The sequence below is a fragment of the Zophobas morio genome, unplaced genomic scaffold (assembly GCF_036711695.1).
Source record: "Zophobas morio isolate AGI-343-1 ecotype UQ-CSIRO unplaced genomic scaffold, CSIRO_AGI_Zmor_V1 ptg000113l, whole genome shotgun sequence".
In the NCBI taxonomy this organism is placed as follows: domain Eukaryota; kingdom Metazoa; phylum Arthropoda; class Insecta; order Coleoptera; family Tenebrionidae; genus Zophobas; species Zophobas morio.
This window is the reverse complement of record NW_026972218.1, coordinates 151,012-171,356: the sequence shown is the minus strand read 5'-3', so window position 1 is coordinate 171,356 and position 20,345 is coordinate 151,012. Positions and strand designations below refer to the sequence as shown.

At 32.6% G+C, this 20,345-nt stretch overlaps 3 protein-coding genes and 1 long non-coding RNA gene across 6 annotated transcripts; 3 read left to right on the top strand and 1 right to left on the bottom strand.

The window, feature by feature from the left end:
• The first annotated feature begins 9,388 nt into the window (after positions 1 to 9,388).
• LOC135144934 (signal recognition particle receptor subunit beta-like) lies at positions 9,389 to 11,021 on the top strand. The gene is made up of 8 exons (XM_064077069.1): positions 9,389 to 9,444; positions 9,496 to 9,649; positions 10,042 to 10,121; positions 10,179 to 10,316; positions 10,406 to 10,537; positions 10,600 to 10,658; positions 10,729 to 10,832; positions 10,908 to 11,021. The coding sequence occupies exons 1-8, from the start codon at positions 9,389 to 9,391 to the stop codon at positions 11,019 to 11,021; spliced, it is 837 nt and encodes a 278-aa protein (XP_063933139.1).
• Positions 11,022 to 11,156: 135 nt separating this feature from the next.
• Positions 11,157 to 11,900, bottom strand: LOC135144956 (uncharacterized). Of its 3 annotated transcripts, none has more exons than XR_010283275.1 (5): positions 11,753 to 11,900; positions 11,628 to 11,704; positions 11,474 to 11,570; positions 11,277 to 11,399; positions 11,157 to 11,227 (listed from the first exon to the last, which is right to left on the bottom strand). It is a non-coding gene; the product is annotated as an uncharacterized LOC135144956 (long non-coding RNA). The 3 variants fall into 3 exon arrangements; XR_010283274.1 differs by having other exon boundaries at positions 11,478 to 11,570; XR_010283276.1 differs by having other exon boundaries at positions 11,478 to 11,570; positions 11,628 to 11,697.
• Positions 11,901 to 11,991: 91 nt separating this feature from the next.
• Positions 11,992 to 13,780, top strand: LOC135144933 (transcription factor Dp-2-like). The gene is made up of 9 exons (XM_064077068.1): positions 11,992 to 12,136; positions 12,300 to 12,372; positions 12,558 to 12,649; positions 12,702 to 12,799; positions 12,862 to 13,002; positions 13,049 to 13,117; positions 13,186 to 13,334; positions 13,400 to 13,566; positions 13,634 to 13,780. Exons 1-9 carry the CDS (start codon positions 11,992 to 11,994, stop codon positions 13,687 to 13,689), a joined length of 990 nt encoding a protein of 329 aa, XP_063933138.1. The 3' UTR covers positions 13,690 to 13,780.
• A 3,383-nt stretch (positions 13,781 to 17,163) lies between these two features.
• LOC135144932 (iron-sulfur cluster assembly scaffold protein IscU-like) lies at positions 17,164 to 18,247 on the top strand. The gene is made up of 5 exons (XM_064077067.1): positions 17,164 to 17,268; positions 17,380 to 17,481; positions 17,757 to 17,922; positions 17,974 to 18,111; positions 18,174 to 18,247. Exons 1-5 carry the CDS (start codon positions 17,164 to 17,166, stop codon positions 18,245 to 18,247), a joined length of 585 nt encoding a protein of 194 aa, XP_063933137.1.
• The last annotated feature ends 2,098 nt before the right edge of the window (positions 18,248 to 20,345 follow it).

The following is a 20,345-nucleotide window of genomic DNA, read 5'->3' as shown; positions in this document are numbered from 1 at the left end:
TACTTCTTATCCTTCATTTAATTATAAATTATTTAGTTTGCGCTCAAGTTCAAGACTGCGCGCTAGGCGTTCCCTAAAAAAAACCATAGCCCAATTAAAAACCTTATAATGGTCAATGTATTAACCATACTAGAAACTACGATATAATTGTTTTATAAAGACATGATCCTATATAACAGATAGTAGGCGATGACCCAGCATAATCTTAGAGGGAGTTTGGGTAAAACTCTAAAGGGACTTGTCAACCTCTCAAGTTCTAAATTCTGTTTTCTCCTATTCGTCGATCGATAATAGACACTGTACTGTGTCTTAATATTTTTAATTTCCTTTTTTATTTCATTTAGATTTTTCTCCTGTTTCCATGATGTTTTTAGTTTCTTACCTTAATTAATTAATTAAGTTATGTTTTTTTAGTTTTGACCAATAAAAAGGTCTTTACTTATTAGTTGTCTATTTACTATTGCAATTCAGGCAGTTAATAATTTATAAATGCATACCATAGACAACTATTTCTAGTAGCTTTAAAAATAAAAATTAGCAATTATTAAGCTAACTTAAAATTAAAAAAACTGGAAATTCTTCTCTCGAAGAAAGACACTAAGACGTGAGTTACGAATTAGACTAATTTAATACCTTACTTAAATCGCTTAGCGAGGTTACTGAAATTGTTAAACCCTCCCTATTTAACCACATCCTGTAAGCATGTCATTCACTCGACATAAACCTCTTCGCAAATATTTTTTTGGTATAGTGGTTTTTAAGGGGGAACATATTTGAAAACCGAAATTTCATACAACAGTTCAAAAGATATTTCAACGAAAAAAAATTTAATTTAAAAAAGAGAAGACACATTGAAGATAGTCACTAAATTATTGACCTAAAATTATTTTAATGATAGAATATTAATATTCGCTACTAAAAAATTTGATAATCAAAAAAAATGTCGTTTAGAAAAATAATATTTAAATAAAATAACGTGACTATTTTAGATTGCTTGTATGGTTGCTTATAATTGTTTACTAGAATTATAAATCTACCCCTAAAATATATTAATTGCTACATATAGAAACTTAAATGGTGTTGCAATTTATTATATAGTTTTAAGCATCCTAAATTTTTAATTTTAATGTATAGAGGCTGGAAAAAAGTTATTGCAAGGTAAGAAAAAATTACTGTACTAAACGAAAAGTTCAGGTAACAACTTGAGTCGTTTACAATTTGTTTACTGTACAAATTTGTAAGGCAGCAAAAATATTTCCAAATAAAGGCGTTACTAAACTTGGGAATTTTATCTAAAAGACAAGTTTCCAGGTCACTAATTTTGTATCTACTGTTTTCTCCTTGTGCTATGCATGCGTCTCAGGATTTTTTATATAATGATAAAAAAATAAAAACTTTAAAGATTAATAAGGAGAAAGGTCCAGGGTTAACTGATTATGAACATAAAAGGTTTTTTAGTGCAGAAGATCGAGAACCAACTTTTTTTCGAGGAACTCCGCAAAAACTATATAAACTAAAAACAACTTATTTTAAAATCAAATGGCTTTTTTTATATATTTTAGTACTTATTTTATTAACATTGTTTTGGAATTATATTAAAATAAACAAACTACAAAGTTATAAGACAGTCAACAGCAGTGCCCTAGCTAAATTAGCCTTTTTAAAGAAATATGACAAGTTACATGATGAGTTATCTCTTTACAAATTAGAATATGGTTCAATAAATTATGATTTACTCTACAAAGAGGTCTCGGTGGTAATTATTCTTCATATCAAGCTAAAAACTATATACATATCATTGTTTCAGGCTCATGAGAAAAGATCAAGTTTTGAGTATAAAAGAAGGTTCTACATAAATAACAAGCAAACCACTGAAAACTCTTTAAAAGGAAAAGGCGAATCAGTACATTTATTTTTAAATGAAGATAACTATTATTTTTTATTTTATAATATATAGCCTCCAAGATTTATATTATACAGGGCTATTGGAAATGATTTACCCCCACGTCATGCCATCGGTCAATCCTATTCCAACGTGAAGGTAACTGTAATTATTATGCTTATGTAATTAAACATTACTTTAAAACTTTATTAAGTTGTAAATGGGTGTCATTTTCTAAAAACTACCCCAACCTCTGAGTTGTTTTAAAAAGAGAGGTAATAGCCCTTTTATTTAATAAGCTGTAACTTCTCAGTACTTTTTGTCGAATCTGTGTACGCCTACAGCGGAGTATTCGCCCCCAATTGATAATTGACAGATTCCAACTCTCTTTGGGTCTTGGGTTCTATTTTTATGTAAGACAAAACCATGGAACCAGGATTAAGAGGGCCCTGTAAAAGAGCTTGACTTCTTAACTAATGGGCTATTCTAGTTCATTGATCAAAGTGGAGCTTAAAAACTTATCTGGCATAAGGGAAAGAGGGGGAATTGGGCCTATGTACCCTCATAAATAATTAATCGCACTCTAATGAGGGTTTCCCCTCTCAAAGTTGCGGTTGATAGAGACACTTTTTGAATAAATATATTGATTAGACTTTTTAGTTAAAAAATTTAGAACTACTTTCAAACTAGGGATTTTGAAGTTTTATATAGCTACCATTACTGTAAATAAAATATTTTAAGTTAAAGTTCGCTTTAGTCAAAATAACATGGTATAATTTTCTGTCTTAATGGTTGTTTTTAGTTCATACTTCAAAATGAGAAAAAATTGAAAGGAATGACAACCAGATGGGTTGTAAATAAAATCGTTAACAGAACTGCAGAAAAAAAAATTATTGAGGTTAAATTTTATAATAAACATAAAAAATTCTTGTTTTCAAATTTTAACAAAGTTATTAGAACTTTATAACCAAAGTTACCTTCATTTGCCTTTTTTTTTGACGGAATATGCTAAAATACAATTGGATGTTGATTTTGCTTTAGAGGATATCTACCACAAGAAAAGCTTTTACACATTAAAGAAAACAATTACTGCTTTAAATCATAAGGCTATTATAGTGGTAACATTTAACAATTCAATTTTAAATTTTACCCATAGAATTTTCTGTAGGATCGAATGCTTCACTATAAAAATATTTATACCATGAATAACAATGCAGTTAGGAACTTAATGATAAATGAAGGGTTTAAGGAAGGTGCCGAGTGGGTGTTGCCATTTGATGGGAACTGTTTTTTAAGAGAGGAGGTTTATGGCATTAGGCAACTATATTTTTCTAAACATTTGAAATTAATTAGTTTTGATATATATATGCATAATAAAGGTTTGGTCCGAAATGTACAATAAAATTTTAAAATTTAAACCGGATGTGAAGTATTTTACGGTCCCCATGCAGCGTACAACCGACAATAAAAAGCTTCTTAAGAAAAAATTTATTCCAGATCCCTCAGAAGAACCTCAAATTGCTTTTAAAAGAAGTTCTTCTGCTAGATTTAACGAAAAAAAAAGGTTGTATAGGCTTGTAACTATTTAAGTTGCCATTAACAATTTTATCAAATGGGTGTAGGTATGGGACGAGACCCAAAGTAGACCTTTTATGGAGATTAAAAGTTCCTGGTAGCTGGGATAAGTGGTCTCGGGGAAGTGGTTATTGGGAGAGAAATAGTTTGCGTACTGTCAAAGATATCCCAGAGGAAGGGGGGGTGCCATCGATTGGCTGGGTGGCCCGACTTAATTCTGGAGTTAAAGAGTTAGAGAAAATGGGGAACATTAACCATAGAGGGTTAATAAGAATGGTTGCAATAGAAAGGTTATTGCTTCAGCTTGATGCGAAAGTTATGAGAGAAATCTACAACTTTAACCCTAAAGAAAAGTATGTTTAAAACAATAAAGATTGTATCTCCTTTTATAAACATTTTCCATTAAGGTTGTTTTTCTACAAAGAAGAATGGTTGCTAAAGGCAAAGACCATCTATTATAAAAACAAAAGTAGTCCTTTAAGAAAGGTTATTAATAAATTGGTAAATTGTGCCAACATTGCTTTAAAGAATAAGCCAGAGACCGGTAAGATTAAATTTAAATTCCTTTTACTATAGTACAATCATATATATCCAGTCACGGAAAAGTTATTTTTAGCCCCAAGTCTCGATATTCATGATTACTACACCATTGCACCTTATTTTTGGCCTAATCCCAAAACTGCAAGTGGACTACCCTATGTTCGCAAGGATGGAGAAAGAGTTCCTGGAACAGGATTGTTTGATGAAGAGAGCAATCGATACGATCGGAGTAGATTGGCATCCCTGTTCGGTTGCAAGTTAAAGTTATGCTTGCACATTATTTTAACTTACCGCCTATATAGGAAATGTTACTTGTTTGGCTTTGGCTTGGTACTTAACTGAAAATTTTGAGTACGCAACGAAAGCAGCTAATTATATTGAAACTTGGTTTCTATCCCCTGCGACCAAAATGAACCCACACTTGTTATACGCGCAAATACGTTATGGTTACAATAGTGATAAGGGTTCCCCCACTGGTAAACTCTACTATCTACCGTTACTACTTGCTATAAAATGATATGCAGCTAAACTTTTTATATTGATTTAGGTTGTATAGAAACAAAAGACTTTTATTATTTTCTTGACGCCGTTAAACTGGTGGAGCGGTCTATGGCTCTTTCTCCCGAAAAAATGAAAGATCTGAGGCATTGGTTTCTGGAATTTGCAAGGTTTTTAAAAAAATCTGAACAAGGTTTCAATCAGTGCGAATAGATAAAATGTACTTGTTACATATAAAATTTAATATTTTTACAGCTTAAAGCTGTGTTAGTTACGTTTTATAATATTCATCGTAGACAAATATATTACTTGCCTTATTATTACTCTGTGTATTCTGGCATTAATTTACAATAAATTTATGTCATGTAGGTCAAAAGGAGTTTATCGCCCCTAACAACCACGGATTATATTTTGATATTCAGCTTGCAACTATCGCAGCGTTTCTAGACAACATACCACTTTTCTTAATCCACACTGATCGTGCAAGAATGAGAATGCAAGAGCATTTTGATGAATTTGGTCGTATGCCTCATGAAATAGTGAGAAAGACCCACTTGCACTATATTATGTTTACTTTACAAGGTTATTTAACTTATTGAAATATACTTAAAAAAAAAATTAATTTTTTTCTTTGACTAACTAATTTCTAAGGCTGGTTTACTCTTGCAAGGATTTGTGAAAACACGGGCATTGATATTTGGTCTCGTATACCTCTAAAGCTGCTTTTAAAAAACAACAGCACAATGCCCATTTTAAAAAGAGCTTCCATTTATAATATACCCTATTTTAATATTACTTGGGATAATGATCAGAGAGGTAAAGAAAACATGGATAGAATGCTTCCACTTTATTACATTGCCATATCTGTTTACCCCGAACTCAAAACATTCAAAGTTGCTCAAAATGTAAATAACTTTAAACAACTTTATGATGTGGAGCCCCTTTTTAAAACTCATGACGGGATAGCTCCTTTTTGGAATCTTGCTTTTGATCATGATAATATAGAAATTAACGATATTAACTTATAACTAATCGCAAACACTTGTTATCAGTGTCTATGTAATGCTTAAGTTGCTGCGTTACTTCTGAAATTTCGACCTTTATAAAGTTCTAACTTATTCAATTAATATAATTTATGATAGGAAATAAATCTGGTACAATATCATGTGAAAAAGTTTTAATTATAAGTAGTTATTATATGGTCAACTATTAACATTTATGTAAATTACTTTTTGAAGGTCTATTATTGTTAGAATTGTACTACCACTGGTAGTAGCTATACCCAAGGTAGGATTAAATATACATGAAATCTATTAGACAAATTATATATAAAACAGTAATTAGCCTGCCCCTCCCCATACCACAGCACGTTCCACCCAGGAAGCAAAGATTAGAAAAAATTCCCCCTACCGGATATGTTGTCTTTATTCACACTATCGTGCAAAATTGTTTCAGTGTTTTGCATTTTTTCATTTAACTTAATAACTTTTCAATAACGTATTGGACTACTTTAAATATTATACACAGTAAATTTCTACGTTCTAGCTACATTTTGTTAATACTTGTCCTTGAATGGGTGTAATATTCGAAAATATATGAGCTTGTAAAGTTGAAAGATTATAGAATCAACTTTGCAAGTAGAAAAAATTTAATTTAATAAACGAGGTTTTAATAATTAGTATAGCACCCTTTTGCCGGAACACTGCTTGTGTCCTCCTTGTTATACTGGCACCCGTGTCCAAAGCTCGTTCAAGTTAACAGGAGCTGATTCGGATGTCCCATCTTTCTCTTCAAGACTCCCCACAAATGCTCAATGTGATTGAGATCAGGAGATTGCGGTGGTCAGTCCATCACTTGGAACAATTGTAATTGGAGCCATGATCGCACCGATAGCACAGTGTGATAAGGGGTATTATCCTGCTGAAAAACCGTTTCACCAAGATCAAAGCCATACTAATCGCATGTCCTAGGTAGGCCTTTCTTAATAATGTCAAAATACGTGCTTGCGGTGATGCTTCCTGTCACTTTTTCTAAATGTCCGACTCCCTTAGATCTTATACAGAATCAAATCATAATCGATCCTCCCCCATGTGTATACGTTCACCACCTGGTAATCGAGTATTCGAATATCGCCGGATCGCTTCCAACGCCACCTTAATAGCATCTGAACCATATCAATTGATCTTGGTCCCGTCCGAAAAAATTACTTTTCCCTAGTAGAAATGGACCAGTTTTCGTACTTATTCGCAAACTCAAATTTTAGTCCCTTGTGCCTGTCGGTCAAAGCAGGGCTAATTAATTTTTTTTTTCGCATGGAGACCAGCAGAATGCAATGCTCTCGATACGGTCGATCTTAAAGCTGGTTTATCTAATGTTGTTTCTATAATTTTTGAAGCTTTCCGTGCAGATTCAAGTGCGCAATCACTTGACGTACAAGTCGAGTTACATCCCGGTTTTACAAGATCTTTACTCGCCCAGGTTCATTGCAAGGAAGAATTGGATCGTATTGAGCTTTGATCCGGGGTATTGTGGTCTTACTGGCACAACATTCACAGCGATCTCAGTATAAGGCTTGCCTTGATGTAAAAGACAATTTACATCAATTTCTTTATCGCTTGAAAGTTCACGTTTTATTAAATTAAGGACTCTACATAAGCTATTGGAGTCACTCAAACGCTTTAAAAAAAACCCCCTAAGTTGGAAATTCGTATAGATAGAAACAATTTTACACGAAAGGGGGTCACGAGAAAATCATTTCGATCGATAATGCGATAAAGGCTTAATTAAGAAAGCAAGGCCTCTAATACCAACTATAAATAAATCACAATCTAAACTTCTATACATAGAAGGTATCAATATAACCAATAATTAATTAAAGCCTTACAGAGTTTTTACGCAAAAATTTAAAACAAACTATTTTGAACGATAGTATATTCATGGCCATGCTAGTTAGTAGACGCGCGTGGCTAATAATTTCAAAAATTTACTATTTACTGATTAGAGTAAGTTTATGATATACTTTACTTTTCAAAGCTTAGAATCACATCGCTATTTCATTCTAATAAAAAAGGAAAAGAATTTTTTAAAAATAATAAATTAATATAAAATAAACATCTATTTCCTTTAGCTTAAAGCTGTCGAAAAAACAAAGGTTAAGGTTTCATTACAAAAGCACGTGCAGCCATGAGTTATTTACGTGAACATGAGAACAAATGTTACTTGTGTCTATACAAAAAAAATAGAATATTATGAAAGGTACTGACTAGCAATTTTGTTAATAATTAAAAATTATCATTTTATACAAGTTTAATGCCTTTATAAATAATAGCCTTTTTTTTTTCGGTTAACGTGAGCGGAAACATTAAAAATTAGAAGCATGAAGTCTTTACAATTTCTCCGCCTTTTAAAAATTAAAAATTTCATCTTCAATAAGGAGGCTACCGTTATCCGGTTATAGTAAGTGTAGGACCCTACAAATTATTGGTGTTAATAACGGAGGGTGCCAAGTAATAAAGCTTTGAGGGGGGTTTGCCCTACTTATTTATGAACAGGACTGTAAAATTTGCTTGCTACGAATCCTAAATATTTTTATTTTATTAAACCACTTTGAAATTTAAAACTTTGAAGGCCGGATAACGAAGTTATCTAACTTATTTTAGTACTAACACTCAGTTTCATAAGAAGGCTTTCAAATTATAATAATGACTATAATAATTTTAATACTTACTCCCTCCCTGAGTGCGTTCTAGTACAAACTGTCATACTAGGAAAATATAAGTAAGTCTTGACAGGAAGATTAAAAAAGTAATGAAACATACGTTATATTAAATAAACAATATGAATAAGTAGGGAAGTAAAGATAGATTTCTGGTGCATTAAAAAGGGAATCTGAGCACTAGAGCATCTAATACAGAATATAGAGCAAGAACCCCATAACTTGTTAATATGTAGTTAATTATGTTTAAATAAAGTTTCTAAATCTGTTTAAATATTTAGTAAAACCAGTTAACTTAGTATTTACTTAGTTGTCCTCTAGACTACTAAGCTATTTAATCCAGCTATAACGGCCTCTAGGCTTTTATTCTTTACTCTAGCCCCCTAGACTAAAACTATAACCTTTATAATATCGCCGGTCTCTAGATCGACCAACGGAAAACTAAAACACTAAAGACGCGGTAAAAACCGAAAAAGAAGGGAGGGGAGAAAGAGCAAGAAAATATGGGTCAAGCCACCATGTGCCTTATTAAAAAAAATATATATATATATACCTCGTATTGTAGCAATAGATTATAAAAGTTACCTAATAAAATATATATAGGTTTCCTCAAGAATTCAAATTTTTAATTCCGTGCTGTAAGGTGACTAAATTCTTAATAAATTATGCACAACTTATAAAATTACATATTTAAACAATACCTGCTTTCTTTCCCGTTGTTTTCTATCGCAAGACCAACGGGTAGCACAAAAAATCCTCATCTTCTAAATATAATATTGTTGAACTTGCCAATTTTGTGTAATTTCTCAGATAATTAATTATTTTTTTATATCTTATATAGAGCTTCAGTTGGCGCTATCCTTCTTCCCTTTGCTCTTGACCTTTTATTTTGTTAACTATTACTTATTGGGCGTGGAAATAAAGTGCCACCTCTTAGGTTCCTTCTGGTCTTTTCGTTAAATATCACTATTTAAGTTACAGCATATTACTAAATCGCTTTAAAGGAGTCATAACTGAGTTACACACATATTATAGAGCATCAGTTGGTAGATCTTCATTTAATGACCAGTTAATAGCATATGCAAAGCAAAAGAGCGTGCCCCAATGTCCTTAGCAATGTAACTGAAGTACATATATTAGGTGGGCTGGGTTGGAAAGTAAGTTTCGGGCTGTCAGCCATGTGCAATGTACCCTCGGGCGAGCTACCCGAAAAATACGTCCCAAGGAGGGGGAGGTAAACTGTGTGGTTGTAGTTGAAGTAAATGCTCCTTTTTGCTTTGTTTAGCTGTGGTGTTGTTCTTAGTTTCAAGTCTTTCCTGTTTTTTCTGGGTTTTATAATAATTACAAGTTTAAGTGTTTTAATATTAGTAAAGAAAAAGAAGAAGCTTATTATTATTATTGGGTTGTGTGAAAGCGGAAAAACAACTTTGTTACTTCGGGTATGACTTAAACTTATTTTGATTCTATATATATGGGCTGAAGGAAATAGTTATGGTTTTGGCCTTTCTGTTTATCCTTTTTTTTTTTTATTTTATTTTCAGTATTTAAAGTGTTTTAAAAGTTATCATTTCCTATAAAAGTATCAGAGCTTTATATTTGGTTAATATTGAATAAAGTTGTAAGGTGTTACTGTCTTTTGGGATATAAAGGCACCTGTGTGTAAAACAGAGAACTTTTGAATATGCATACAGTTATTTATTATCTATAATTCCAACAATACCTGGTATGGAGAATAAATAATACTCTGTGCTAGGAAGCACGCCCCATCTTCTAACTTTGAAATGACATACTTTATAAAAACTTTTACTTTGTATAACTATTGGCTTTTAAGTTAGCCTTGGGCCAGAAAAGTTTAGAGTCTTGTACTTCGACAATACCGAATGTTATCGAATATCCGAATAGTGGTAAAAGGTAATACTCTCCGGAACTACTAGTGAGGAATATTTAATATCTATTTATACTCATAAGGCTCGCACGCATCGTAGATATTCCCGGGCACGAATGCGTACGGAAGACCTTTTTGAAGACTTACAACGATAAGGCTGACGGAGTTATCTTTGTTGTGGACAGCAGTGCCCTGAAACAGCAAGCTGGGGACGTCGCTGAGTAAGCCTCTGCCTTTCTGAACTAGCCGTTGTCCATACTATTTTTGCCACTATTAGCGCCTTACAAACCCCTTTTTTGATATACTTTAGTTACCTCTACTTTCTTCTGGAACGCTACTCCTTATTAAAAAAGAGAGTCCCCTTTCTTGTTTTTTGTAACAAAAGTGATAGCCCTCTTTCTTTGGACCTGAAGTTTATAAAAGCTTGTCTGGAAAGGGAATGGTTCGCTTTTTTAATAAATACTGTTATAAGATAAGCTAGCACTCATTTTTATATACAAGTAGTTCCTCCCTTAGCAAAACCGAGATGATGAGCCAAAGTTCTAGGCCTCTTGCAAAGAAAGGTCTTTAGATTTTTTTATATAGTTGTTTTCGTCTTACTGTTAACTTTTATCTAAAAATGTGCTTTAATAGAATTTAAGTTTTCTCAGATTACCGATTTTGCCCAGTTTGCTAAGGGGTCTTGTGCCCAGCAAGCCTTGGACATTGGTGGCTGCCTGCTTTGGCTTGATCAACTGGTGGGTAACAATAAAAAGTAAATATTGTACCCATGTTTCTTCTTTACTTTTAAATTGTGAACAAAAATATTTTAGATTTACTTTGTAGAGAAGAACGCCCAAATACTGACATTACATAGCAACAAGTTAAAAGTGGTCTTCTCTACCGCCATATTATCGGCCCTCACAAAATTTGCTCTTGAGAATTAGTAGACTACATTTATAAGTTATAGAGTTATATACATGAACGAGGACTTCAATTTATAATTAAAGGTTATGGAGTCTATTTAATAAGTGTGGTAGAGGTTAAATTTAGAATTAAAGGCAAACTAATTTCTAAACATAGCTGCATTTTATTACCATCATTCAAGATCCTCATAGGTATACCCCAGTAAGTTATAATTTATACTAAGCCGCTGTTATCAACAATGATTACATAAAAATCATAAAACAAAGTACTGAAACCTCAAAAATTTGCTTTTTTGTGATCTTCTCATTTTGAGAGCAGAGCGTTTGTAGTTCTTCAACGGCCGCTTGACAGACATTCTTCCAGACATCTATCAAGCTCATTAAGCGCTCCTTTTCATTCTGCTTTCATTAGCGAAGAAGAGTAGTTATTGTAAAGTGTTATACTACTGAAAAAGAAAGTTATATATCGTAACTAACGGTCTCCTTGTACTTTTTTAGCAATTGTAGCCTCCTCAAGTAATCTTTCTTTTTCATTATCAGTTTAAATATTTCTTCTTTACTGTGCTGGTCCTTGTTGTATTGTCGGTTTTAAATGAAAAAGTTTTTATCTAAACACTTTTTATTTACTTTATTGGACACTTGACTTTCTTGGGACTCGGAAAATTTTGAGGTTAAAATTTGATCTTTAGAAATTCTGCTGTACCCTTCTACAGTAACTTGATCTGGAGGAATGGATAGTATACTTAAGTTACCTTTCGAGGGCACTTTTTCATTACTTAACGCTAGCTTCATATGATTACGTTTAAATTTTTCAAAATATTTACACTAGCCTTTGAGTTTGGTACCTAGTAGCTATAAAGATAAAAAAATGAAAACTTTTGTACAAAGCCCTACCTTCCTGTTTACTATGTGGGGAGGGATTAGGGAAACTATAAGTTCATCAGCCGGCGCACGTTCCTACCTCCACTAAAGTTGGATTCACCTTTTAAAAATGGCCCATATTGGCGGAAAAAAAGACAAAGAACCAATCGCCGGAACCTTGCTACGTTTGGTGTGCATCCATCGCGTATTTATCTACTATCGGTTGCCCAGTCATTCTTTTTTTGCCGTTGACACAAGCAATAATACCTTAAAACGTAAAACTATATTTATGCATTGTTTAAAAAATTTTTCTTTCCTAACTATTTACTAGTCTCTATACAATTATTAAAATATTGCAGCCATTTTTTTTTTAGTAAAAGTGTTGGTTAGTATATATCTTTTACTTTTTAATACTTAACCTTTGTGGTCTATACCCAGATTTTACACTAAGGCAAGTTTATAGTTTATTGGGAACAGGCATGAGTGCCCTTAATTTCAAAGATTCTTTTAAGTAACGTAAAATAATAATTCTTTTACTAATAATTTTTTTTAACTTTTTAAAGGTTTATTATGGTTTGAAATGTAGTAGTTTACTCGAGAGTCTTATTTACTAGTAGCAAAATCTTAGACTTAACGCAGTTGCACTGTGGGTCAACAGACCTTCTGTGTCTGTTAATTATGTATTAACTGAACTAGGAGTAAAAGAGCTTCTGTCAAAGGTACTGACAAAGGTGGGAAGGGCTTACGCTTCTTTGCTATGAAAGTTTGCCAAATTCTGCAGTTTAAAGGTGTTTTCTCACACTTTTGATTTTGTAAACGCCTTATTTACGACTTTTGTAGGCAAAGCAACTTACGTTGAGGTCGCTGAAGAACTGGTAACGGAACTCTGTCTCCCAAGCTACCGTGATCCCCTGTTTGGGCCCCTCTCGAGTGATTTAGTAAACGAATAAGTTGCTGTTGTTGTGCGCTTTCTAGCTAATGCCATAGTATGACTTTACAGCCGGAGCCAAAAAATATTAAGAGAAGAGTTTACGACGTATTAAAAGTTCTTTTAGCAATGAATATTGTTTCTAAGGAAAAAAAAGTTTTTAAGTGGAGCGGATTACCCAGCAGCTCCTCCCAGGAATCCGTCTTTCTCAAGGTCCATTTTCTAAAATCATAGTGCTCCACTTTTTAAAGCCACAAAGGATAAGAAATTGTGTCTTGAAAGGAGCGTGAGACAGAAAAGAGTACTCCTTAAGGAGTTGTTGGTTCAGGTGCCTTTTTGTTTTATTAACATCCTATTTAGCGGCTTTCTTTTTCTTATTTAATAAAATCTTACTAGCAAGTGTCCTTTAAAAATCTTTTATTCCGGAACACTGGAGCTCAGCAGCAGAGAGGCCCGCCAAGAATTAAAGAGCGCATCCACTTGCCTTTCATTCTTCTCTGTGCTTCCTCTGAAACACAAATTGACTGCGAAGTAGACAAAGACGCGTAGTGTCACTTAATAAAGGTAGACTTTCCAAGTACTTTGCTAATTTACTTCTTTAACTATCTAGGTGCCATTACGTTTTTCGTCTTAACGGCCCGTTTAGACTGTGTGACGAAACGGAGCTTTTGCAACGAATGGGGTTGTCTCTGGGCCTGGAAACAGATACGAATGCAAGAGAAGCCATTAAAAAGTGCAAAAGTCTGGTACCGCCCCCCGTGACTTCGTATTTCGAAGGTGGCTGGAACACCGTAACTTAGTCCCCCTCCCAAAACCGATCCTTACTTGCTTTTGTGAAAAACAGGAGTTAACGGGAGGAACCATTTAGAGCAAGATACTCCTTCAAGCAGTCTTGATTGACTTTGTTGCTGTTCACATCTGAAGAGAGCCCAGAGCAAATAGCAGTTTCGCTTTAAAGCAGCCTTGTAAAGTAAAATTAGGCCAATCCCTTCGTACGTGCGGGGGTTTAAAGTATACTAAAATACAACCCTTGTTTGTTATCCTTTTTTTTTCCTGTGGCCACCCTCCCAGGCACCTACTACTTCACTGCGAGCACGCAATATTTTTGGGCGACCAGACCTCTAATATTAGTGCATTTTTTAATGCATGGTTGGTATTTCCTTGTGCTCGAACAACGAATTTACAGACTCCCAATAGGGTGATAGCGTACAGATTAGGTTTAAGCTTGTGTTAAAGCAATTTCATATATATATATTAACTATATCTGTATAAACTTGTTTATGCTAAGGCTTCAGTTTGTGTCGGCAAGGACTTATTTTACATATTTGATTAGGTCCAAGTTTTTCACTACGACTAGAAGAGTAACCAGCAACTTGATATCTTGTTATTTTATACTCGGCTTGCATGTATATAATATTTCCATCATATAACTGAAGACAAACTGAAGGAAAATACAACTTTATAACAATTATGAAAAACGCAACTTTAAGATCCTGTTACCTTAATAAAATGCCTCTAGGTGTATATTCTATTGAACATGTGTTCATCGCGCTCATTAGGGGGGCCCTCTTTTGAGTTGCGGTTAATTTTGACAAATTTTTTAGAAACTATCTACTTTAACAATGCGATGACAATACCGCCCCCTTATAAAAATTAACAAAAATGGAATTTATGACTATCTTTACCTATGATAAGTGCACTTGACCTTAAACTACCGCTGGCAGTCTAAAGTAATAATAATAAGTATACAACTTATAACGACCGAAGGGATCGATAAAGATAAGGTAATTATGTGACATAACTTATCAAAGTTTATCTTAGTCCCATACTTAAATTTTTAAAATAAGCTAACTAGTTAAAATTTCTGTAGGGGCGCTCCTTACAACTTCGAAGTAAGGAGCAAAAACAAAGGGTCATTATCTTATTTACATCCTCATTCTGCACAAAAAAAAATTCGTTTTATGTGACCGACTCCTTGTAAAATAAATTGTGACTTCCTTTTTTCATTACCCAGGTTATGCGTTTGTAAGTAAATACTGCAGTAGTGACCTGATAGATTTAAAAAAATACCCCATAATCTGGCATACTTAAAAAATTAAGTTACTAAACTTTTCAATGTTTCAAATAATGTCTTGATGTCTAGATATATTTAACTGAATAGCACTAATGTGTAGTACACTATACAAGTTTGTGTATAAGCTTATATGTATTGCAATACCTGTTTATAAATAATAAAAACTATGTAATCGCTTTTTCTATACCTCTTTTTGTTAACTTCTATTTAGTATATTTCCTCAGAACAATAAATTCTTTTAAAAAAGAAACCTTTCATAGGAATTATTGTTAACCTAGGTAAATAAAGCTCGTTTGCAAGTCTAATCTATTTAAGGGAATATGTGGCCAATAAAATATTAGTGTACGCGTATAATCTTTGCACACGGTTCAAAAATTATGATAAATTTAGAATAGTATTTAGTACCCAAACCATAAAAATTAATATTATTTAAAAAGAACTCAAGTAAAACTTATTTTACTATACTAGTGTCACAACAGATAAGCTTTTCAAACTGAAAAAGAGAGACACGGAATCGAACCCACGTCCCCGATTATTGTTCTAAACTACTGAGCTAAGTCGACAACTCCCCATCTTGGTATGATGGCTTTACATACTTAAACCTTTTAAAACCTGGCAGGTAGCAATGCTGGTCGGGGATTCCAGGAAATCGAAGATACATGGACCTAATTCAAAATAAAGCGGTCTCCCCTCGACTTATTGGGAATTACGGTAAAATTAAAATAAAAAATCTGCATAAAGTTGAATAACCCTTTCTCTCACGCGTCCCAATCAAAAATTAATTATTTAACTTTCTGTTAAACCCGATTTTCTCAGAGATCCACAGATAAACTTAATATATAATAAGGTGTTAACTGCATAGAGAAAAATGTTTTTACATTCATTGACACCCAGTTAACAATTAAAAATTTAAAGTTCTCTTATACAAGTTTTTAAAAAAAAAGTTTTCAAGCATTAAATCGTTGTAATAAAATGTTACGCACCTTTTTTAAACCTTCAGCAAAATTTAGAAAAATCGTGAGCCATTTTCGAGAAAAAATGGTAAAGGCCTCGGCAGCCAAACGTCAAAAAAATTAGGCATAAGAGTTTTCGTAGCTATATAATAAATTGATGTGACTTTTTTACTCAAACAACTTAATACTGTTTAGAAGGCCAAAATAATAATCTAGAATGGTGTTGTTTAAACAAGCTTAAGACCTGGGCAAAAGAATAATTATATGGCTACTATTAAAAGTAAGGTAGTTTACTACCCATAATCAGAAATACTTAAAAATATGCATTATCACTCAAGTGAAGACCCAGACGAGTATACAAAGCAAAAAAAAGTTGTTATTTAAAGTTTTCTTTTTAACAAATAATAATAGAAAGTATACACTATATACATATTTTTAGTATAGTGATAGCAATAATAACCCTTTTAATTGTTAAAATAACCACCAATCATGGCGCCTTGTAAAGCTTAGTTAAATGAAACTACCTTCGCACTTCCTCAAGAAACCACGAGAAAAAGAGCACATTCTCCTCGTATATAGAAACTGGGTGGCTTACTTTATCCTCTTAAAAAGTTTCTGAAAGTAGGGAGACAATCTTAATTATAATAAGGAACGGAGGCCTGTAAAAGTTGACTATTTTTTGTTCTCTACCCTCTTGTAATAGTAAACGGAGATTTAACGTTTAATATGTGTGCAAGTGTGGATCTTTGATTCTTTTTTTATTTTTAATAGCCTTCTTCAGTAGACTCAAATACCCATCCACTCTGCAGATTAGCCGCAAAAAACGGTGTAGCCCTCTTACTAATTTTAGCTTAAACTTTTTAAATTTTGTCATTTAGTAAAAATAAATTGATACTTAATTTTTCTAGTAAGTCTAAAAAAAAGTTTTTTAAAGTACTGAATCTAACCAGGACTTCTTAAGTTGGATCCTTTACAGGTGCGCCTTATTTTCAAATAATTATATCATGACTTGAACTGAAGTTAAAAAAAATTTATTAACGCAGCGCTCAAGTGTGATGATTTAGTAAAAACATTTATATATAAATATTTTCGGCATTTTTAGATCATTAAAGCCCTTTTTTTGTAATTTATAAAACTTTTTTAGGTATAAAGATTATATGGATACGCAAAATTTTAAATTTACTACAGTATAAGTTATACAAACAAATTTGGCAGAAATAAAAATTAATGTATATTACACTACAACAAAAGTGATGCAGAGAGTGGGTAAAGGTTTTTTAGGTAATAAGGCCAAACGCATTAATAGTAAGAAGCAGCTTATCTCTATTTTCTTTATCACAAATTAAAATGGTGTATGAGTTCACTAAGTCAAACCTCTTGCAGAGTCTAAGCCGACTTTATAAAAGTCTTCCATCTAAGATAAACCACTACAGCAAAGTTCACGTGAATTTAGTAACTGTGGTGCTGTATTTGTTGCTTAACTTTAAAATTTTAACGCCATTTACACATATTAGCTATATTAGGAAGGTCTAGAGCACGAATTTTAGTCACAGGAATACCTAGTTTTTTAGTAGTTCGCTTCACATGTCAAAACTACTTGGACGCTATTTATTGTTGGGTCGAGTCTCTTATATTAAGAATACTTTGGCTTTTTATCACCCTAAAGTACTATAGTTATAGATTTATTGTAATTAAGCTGTAACTTTCGAAAAATATAGCTCGAGAGTTAATACTAGAACCATACCTTTTGAAAGTTAATTCTGTTACTTTGCGTTATACGCAGCTTATAAATATTATCAGTATACCGTTGTTTAAGTTATTAGCGGTAAAATTCTTGTCATATTAGCCATTTTTAACAAACTTCTATATTCGTTAGAACTCAGTAAATATACATCCACAGTTGACCCCTGTCTTTTTGCTTTAAGCCTTATATTATACAGGTCATTGAACATTACGAACGGCCAAGAAACGTAGGTTCCCTTAATAAGTCCGATCCTCGGGTTGGTACTGGCCTTGTTGGTGCCCCAGCTTGTGGTGATGTTATGAAGCTACAAATCGAGGTTGACGAGAACAATGTTATTACCAATGCCTGTTTTAAAACTTTCGGTAAATAAACAATACTTTTTTCTTTGCAAAAAGGCGATATATGCTTATCAGGTTGCGGCTCTGCCATCGCTAGTAGTTCGTTGGCTACAGAACTTATTAAGGGAAAGACTATCGAAGAAGCATTAACTTTAAAAAATTCAGCAATTGCTAACGAACTCAAGTTGCCCCCTGTAAAAATTCACTGCTCCCGTATCTATTTTTTTTAAAGTAATATGGCCTTCACACTAATTTTTTTCCCCTTTACTTATAAGTTCTCGCTGAAGACGCTGTTAAGGCGGCTGTTTTAGATTATCAAAGTAAACAAAAGGCAAACAGGATACCTTAACTTTAATAAATATCTCAGAATAGTAAAATTTATTTCCATATTATTACTTATCTTTAAATAGTTGTTTAAATGACTTTCTCAGAGTATTTAAGTGAGAATAAAAAGACTACATACATTTTAAGCCAGTAAATCTTATAAGTTACCCTATACCTAGCAAAAGAATGTATTTATGATATTAATACCGATATATAAATATATATACCCACCGTCTAAATTGGCAACAATAAAACTGGGCACAGCAGCATGTTTCTTGTGGATATTAAAAATAAAGGTACCACTCAAGTGTAAGTAAAAGATAAAAAAATTTATTTCTTTACTTATTAAATGTGACTTCTTTTAGTAAAGTAAAAGCCTTTATAATAAATGGGCTCGTTTAACCGATAATCAAAGGAATTTGTTTCTTGAATCAGTTTAAGCAAATTTTTTTCAGCTTTCAAATTATTTTCCAAAGAAAGTGAGTGTAAAAGTTCACCCTTCTCTATTCATGTTGTAAACGTTACAATAATTGTATGTGTACAAGGCTAGGTCATACCATCATATGTTTTTATTAATAAACCTCTTAACTTTTCTTCATCTATGACTTTTAGAAACTGTACTGCTTTGTTGTGAAAGTGAAGAGGAGGAAGCTTCTCTTTAACAAAAATTCTAAATAATATAGTTAACTAGATATTGTATACTCACTCCAATAATTATTTATTAAAAAAAGAATTACAGCAAGTTGTTGGTCTTCTCTAAATTGAGGGGTTGGTACACTGCAAATTTCTTAATGACTGGATTAAGAATTATTTCGCAATCCTCCAAAACTTTTAAAGAACGCCACATGATACACTTCTTAGTTTAACTAAAAATTTAATCTTAACAAATTTAAAGTCTACAAAATAATTTAATGACTGCTATAAGGAGGAGTGCGCGAAATGAGCACGACTGCGAGGCTCTATAGTTAAAAGAGGTATATTTTAACAGAAGGGTGGCGACAGTAGTAAATCACGTGCTTGATTAGCGGAATTTTCAAGCTGGCTAATCAGAATATTTTACACATTAGAGCAGTTAGTGTAATGACTTTAAACGCGATGAATAAAAAAGTATGAAATAGACTTTCATATTAGGCTAGTGCTAATAAAATATTTTTCTCCAAGGTTTATCCTTATAACTTTCTTTTAGTCAGCTAAAGTATATGACATATTTAAAGCGTTGATAGCAAAAAACTTTCATGTTTACCTTTGGATTTTTTTGTGCATTCTCTTACTTTTGTGGGGTTAATAAGCTTTGGTAATTAAGACTCTGTTTACAAGAAAAGCTGTAACATATTATGTGTGAGGATGAGAAAGTCAGGCATTTTGAAGGAATTGTAATATTGTTATTTGCTCGCCTAACAACTACCTATAAGAGAAGGTTTAGATGGATTTCCATGCATGAAAAGATGCAGCATTGCTTACATATTGAATTCACCTTGAATTTATTTAGACTTGAGTTTCTTATTCAAATTTTTGATTTATAAAAAAGGCTTTGAGAGCCTTAACCGGGGTTTGTTTAAATCACGACAACAACAGATACTTGGCCTACATTAAGGCTTAGTTGACTTAACTTTAAAAATAAATAGTAAATTAAACTAAAAAAACCATTAACTAAGCTATTTATACAGTGGATTAACTAAACCTTTTAATACATGCTAGGAGTAAATGTTATTTATATATTTCCTACAACCTTAGCTTACTCTATTTACTGCAAGCAGATTCTACTATATTCCAAAACTTAAGTCGAACATGTATAGAAGTGACCATTAACAATATATTAAATTTGAGGTATTTCGAAGAATAATACAAATACTTAGTAAAAATATAATTTTTTAAAAATAAGAGCAAGTTGTGAATTTGCAACCAATATAGATAGCAACAGAGTTATCAATTAATAACTAGAAGTCGTGGGTGAAAATCTCTTAATTTAGGGCGTTGTCGTACTGTAAAGCAAACTTTTTAAACGAGAATATTTATTAACTAAAAAACCGGGCAAAAAATAATATCTAACCTGCAAATTTACCGACAAGCACGAAAAAAAACATGTTTTTTTCTGACTTAACTTTAATCATCTTGTTTAACAA